This window comes from Solanum pennellii, chromosome 8, assembly GCF_001406875.1.
Source record: "Solanum pennellii chromosome 8, SPENNV200".
NCBI classification, from domain to species: Eukaryota; Viridiplantae; Streptophyta; class Magnoliopsida; order Solanales; family Solanaceae; genus Solanum; species Solanum pennellii.
The window spans coordinates 36,942,748-36,948,774 of record NC_028644.1 but is presented as its reverse complement, the minus strand read 5'-3'; the positions used below and the strand labels follow the sequence as shown (position 1 = coordinate 36,948,774).

Below are 6,027 nucleotides of genomic sequence, written 5' to 3'. Positions count from 1 at the left end.
TGAGTCCACTGATTAACTGTGGTGAGAGAGAGTATGTTTGATTTTTCCGGCAAAACTGGTGACGGTGATGGCTTCCGGTGGATGTTGGTCGGGAATAGTGAAAATTGGGAGAATAAAATGTATGGTGTTTTACTTTAATGAATTAAGTAAAATTTTGTTATTTTACCTTTTATCAGATAATTTTAATTAATAAATTTAAAAATTAATAATGACATGGAACTAATATATATGACGTAGATATGACATGTCATTTATGTAAGGAGAGTGAGCTACACACATGGTTTTAAGGGGCTTAAAAGTCTCATTTTAAATGAGTTTAAGGGTTCAGTTGACAAATGGTTAAGTAAAAGGGTCTAGAATACAAATTGATACAAGTATAAGTGTCCTCAGACCATTCTGCCTTCTAAGAATTGTGAAAATTATGAGGTAAATTAATATTTTTAGTCAAATATATATTGTACATATAAAGATGTCGTATATCTTTGATTAAAAATATTAAATTACCTATTAAAAATAAAATTGGCATTTAATTAACAATATGTCATAGTATCTACCCAAAGGAGAATTACGATATATTTTTATCATTTTACTGAATTCACATCATTTTATGATTTGTGAGCATGTATATCTATTTTGCAGTTATTCCTCTTCATTCGCATGCTTCGTCTTTTACTGTGTTCAATGGATTGAACTTCTTTGAATGGCGTAAACAAGTGCAGTTCCACTTAGGTGTAATGGATCTTGACTTGGCTCTGCTGAATGATAAACCCACTACCATTACTGATAAGAGTAGTGATGATGAGAAGTCTTTTCATAAATCATGGGAAAAGATTGAGCCTTATGTTCATGCGAATGATTGTTGCTGACAACATTAAGAGTACTATTCCACAAATCAAAAGTGTCAGCGAATACCTGAAGTTTGTGGAAGAACGTTTTCCTTCTGGTGATAAGTCTCTTGCTGATACATTAATGGTTGAACTCACGACCATGAAGTTTGATGGGTCCCATAGTATGCAAAATCATATCATCGAGATGACTAACATTGCAGTAAGACTTCGAACCTTGGGGATGAAAGTGGATGACACCTTCTTGGTTCAGTTCATTTTGAACGCATTGCCTCTTGAGTATGGACAATTTCAAATTAACTATAACACTATTAAGGATAAGCGGGATGTTAGTGAATTCTCCAGTATACTTCTCATGAGGAGTCAAGACTTAAGAAACAAGGTGGTCACTCCATTAATATCATGGGTCAAGGAGCTAGTAAAGGACTTAAAGTGAAGGTCAACAATTTTAAGAAAAAGAAAGCACTTGCTGAAGTTCCACAGGATGCTCATAAGGAACTCAAGGCTGATGTTTGTTGTTTATGTAAAAAGGAAGGACACCATCAGAAAGATTGCCTGAAACGTAAAGTTTGGTTTGAAAAGAAAGGTATATTTAGTGTTTTTTTATGTTTCGAATCAAATTTAGTAGATGTTCCTAATAATACTTGGTGGCTTGATGCTGGTGCAATTACTCATGTATCCACTATGTTGCAGGAATTCATTACGAACCAACCCACAAATCCATATAAGGACTTCGTGTTGATGGGAAATCACATGAAGGCTCAAATTGAAGGCATAAGGACTTATCGATTGATCTTAGAGACTGTACATCACCTTGATCTATTACGGACTCTTTATGTTCCTTTAGTTTCCAAAAATTTGATTTTCCTTTCAAGACTTAATGTTTCTGGATTTGATTTTAAGTTTGGACATTGATGTTTCAATATATATAAGAATCTTATTTTTATAATTCTGGTGTTCTTATTGATGGTTTATATAGATTGAAAATCGATAATAATTTTTCTTAATCCCTACTTACTATTCATTAAAATGTTGGAATTAAACATAGTTCACTAAATGAAAGTTCTGCTTATTTGTGGTATAAACGTTTGGGTCATGTATCCAAAGAACGATTAAAAATATTAGTAAAAATGAACTTCTTCCGAATTTGAATTTTGTTGATCGTGATATATGTTTGGATTGAATTAAAGGAAAGCAAACAAAACATACCAAGATAGGTGCCACAAGGAGCACTCAGCTTCTTGAAAGTATACACACTGATATTTGCTGACCCTTTGATGTTTCATCTTCAAGTGGAGAAAAATATTTTATCACCTTTATCGATGATTTTTCACGTTATGGATTTACCTATTTATTAAAAGAAAAATCTCAAGCAGCAGGCGTTCTCAAAGTGTCTCAAAAGGGTTATATCGAAAGAGTTCTAGAGAGATTTAATATGAACAATTGTTCAGCATGAATAGTTCCTATTCAAAAAGGGGATAAATTTAATCTCATGCAATTCCCAAAGAATGATGTAGAACGAAAAAAAATGGAAACACTTCCTTACTCTTCTATTGTTGGAAGTTTGATGTATGTTCATACTTGCACAAGACCAGATATTAGTTTTGCGGTCAAAATGTTAGGAAAATATCAATGTAATCCTGGAATTGATCACTGGAAAGTTGCAAAGAAAGTCTTAAGGTACCTGAAAGGAACGAAGGATTACATGTTCATGTATAGGAGATCCAATCCCTTAGAAGTTATTGGATATTCGGATTCAGATTTTGCTGGATGTGTTGACACTAGAAAATTTACATTTGGTTACTTGTTCCTATTAGCTGAAGGAGCAATATCGTGGAAGAGTGCTAAGCAATCTGTCATTGCTACATCCACAATGGAAGAAGAATTTGTGGCATGTTATGAAGCCACAATTCATGCATTATGGTTGCGAAACTTTATTTTAGGACTTGGCGTTGTCGACACGATTACCAAGCCGCTAAAAATTTATTGTGATAATATTGTAGCATTATTCTTCTCCAATAATGATAAGTACTCCAAAGGTGCCAAACATATGGAATTAAAGTACTTAACTGTCAAGGAAGAAGTTCAAAAACAAAGAGTGTTACTTGAGAATATTTGAACGGATCTCATGATTGCAGATCCGTTAACAAAAGGCTTACAACCAAAGACATTTAAAGAATATGTTCAAAGAATGGGTCTTGATTGTATTTAGATTAATACATTTATGATATTTTTACACTCTGAGCTCAAATTATGTGTTTCTGATATACATCAATGAATATCTTGTTTCTCATAATGTTGTATACATTATTGTTTTGAGATTTTACAAGATAAGTCTCTATAAGACATTATTGTGGACCGTAATGTTATATGTTTTATATCTTATGGACCTAGTATGATAAGTTGCTACTGTAGTATATGGAAGGAAGTATGTAGCTTAAAATTTATGTACAACCACCATAACTCACATTAGTAGTTTGTTATATCATGGTATGTGTGATGTACATTATATAAGAGAGTTTTTATACGCGCAATTAATGCTTACTAAATATTAATGATATACGGTCATTGGGATAAGTGGGAGAAAGTAAGAATTATTATTTGATTATTATTAATTGATTCTTACTTATAGCCCAAGTTTACTTGTAACCCAAGTAGTATCATAAATTGTTTTAATAAGGAATAAATCTCATCCGTACATTGATTACTTGATGGACGTACCAGATTAAGTCAAACCTCTATAAATTGGTCCTTCCTCCACCCATTAGGGTTATCACATATTCTCTACAATAATCCATCGTTGACAATTGTGATAACATAAAGTTAGAGAAAGGAGGTACAAACCAATTTACAACTAACGCTTCCGCTTTTTCTCTGTGATAATATCTTCCTCATCATGTATGTGCCCCGATCTCTATGTAAGATTATCGTGTTCAAGATTCTAATATTATGTTATAAAGTATTTAATCTTACATCATATTCTAGTGGGACAGTGGGAAATCCATAAAATGTGGATTTGAAAGTCGGATTCATTCAGAATTTGAAGGAATTGCGTCTACAAGAGTACAACATTTCTTCGGGGGAGAAAATACTCTTACTGATTAGTTTGCTAACTTAGTTTTTGTGTTACCTGGTTAATTTTGTACAAGAAATTCTCAATGAAGGCACGAAGACTATATACTTGGATAAAGGTGGTACTCTTAGCATAAAAGTTTATAGAATAGTAGGCTACACTAATGTTTGATGAAATTTTGTTAGTGTTTTGTGTTTTGCACTTAGTAAGAGCTCTGAGGTGTCCAAGTAATACCTGACCAAGACATTATTATTAATAGGGAAAAGACTCAAATATGTTACTGAATTTTCAGAAAAGACTCATTTATGTCATCAGTTAAAAATTGGGCTCATTTATGTCATTACTGTTAAAGAAAAGGCGCATTCATGCCATTATTTTTTAATTGTGGTTTTTCAAAACCATTTTTTACACGTGGCTAATTATAATTCGGACACGTCATCAATTTTTTTAATTAAAAAATTGAATTAATTTTTTCATTTTTTTTTATTTAAAAAATTTATGAAGTGGCCTATTATAATTCGGTCACGTCATCAATTTATTAAATAAATAAATTAATTCAATTTTTTTTTCAGAATTATGATTTTAAAAAAAATGATGACATGACCGATTTATAATTGGTCACGTGTCAAAATGGTTTTGCAAAACCACCGTTAAAAATAATGGCATGATTGATTCTTTTCTTCAACAGTAACACTTTTAATTGATGGCATAAATTAATGAGCCTTTTTTAAAAGTACGATGACATATTTGAGTCTTTCCCTTATTAATATTAGAGTAGTTTTACTATCTATATTTGTTACGTCTTTCGAATCTGCAAAGAAATTACATGGTATCACATCTTTAAAGATTGTCCTTTAAAAGTGTGATTTATGTTTTAGACTAAAATTTAGATGGTGGTATTAATTTATTTTGACATTTGATCTATCAAAAATTTTAGTTTAGAAAATTTATCCATAAAATTAGAGTTGAGTGTAGATTATTTTGTTCCATCACATGAGCATAAAGAAACGATCTAGTATATGCATAGTGACGATATCAATAGATTTAGTAGTATCTGATAATTTCTTACATGAGGCAAGATCCTCTATATATGAGGTCTGCTCAAAGAACACTATCAGTCTTGAAGCTCTAAGGATCCTAGCTCCTGTTGCGAGATAGAGAAGAGTGAATTTCTTTTGATTTTCAGTTAGAAGTGAAGATGGAGACATCAAGTAGCTCACACATTTAATTATGGTGCTTCTTTTGGGGATCGGAAAGTGACAGCAGCAACCTTGCCTTTCCCATGACCAGATTTAAAGATATGTTGTTGAGCTTTGTTTATTTGGTCCTTTTTTCTTATTTTCATTTTGCTCTTATTGGACCAGGCCACTTTTGGGCGTTGTCTTGTACAAAATGATGTTATATTTTGCATTAAAAGGGGTCTATGGCCCGACATTAAATTTTTATTTTAAAAAATCTCTAATACAATATTACATGTTTGCTATACCACAAAAATTCCTAGATTTGAACTTTGGGATATATTTGGCCCTTTTTTGTTTTTTAATTATAAATATCATTGAGTAATTTTGAAAGATAAAAGCTTAACTTAAGTAATTTAATTAATACTAAATAGAGTGACTTATTATATATTTACCACAAAAATTCCTTGATTTGAACTTTGGGATATATTTGGCCCTTTTTTGTTTTTTAATTATAAATATCAGTGAGTAATTTTGAAAGATAAAAGCTTAACTTAAGTAATTTAATTAATACTAAATCGAGTGACTTATTATATATTAACTCATTTTTAGCCTTAAGTACTGCACTCGTGTGTTCTTGCATACGTTATTAGTACAAGTTGAGAATATATTAGTGCAATTCGTGTGTGCCTTTTAACGTACGTGCTGCCTAAAAATCGAACTAGGTTCAAAGAATCTCTAAAATATTTTTGATGTTGGAAGGCTAAGGTTAATTGTATTTGAATTTGACAAGCGAAAGAATATTTTTCACTTTCAGTGAAGAAAAAAAAAGTGTATGTGAATTTCGAGATTCAAACAAGTATATCTTTGATCGTAAATTTTTTATAAATCTTTTAAGCAATTTGAATTATCAATTGTGGTGAATTAAATT

At 31.3% G+C, this 6,027-nt stretch overlaps 1 protein-coding gene across 1 annotated transcript; it reads left to right on the top strand.

The window, feature by feature from the left end:
* Positions 1-1,247: 1,247 nt before the first annotated feature.
* LOC107027610 lies at positions 1,248-1,760 on the top strand. The gene has a single exon (XM_015228731.1). The coding sequence runs from the start codon at positions 1,248-1,250 to the stop codon at positions 1,758-1,760; it is 513 nt and encodes a 170-aa protein (XP_015084217.1).
* Positions 1,761-6,027: the final 4,267 nt, after the last annotated feature.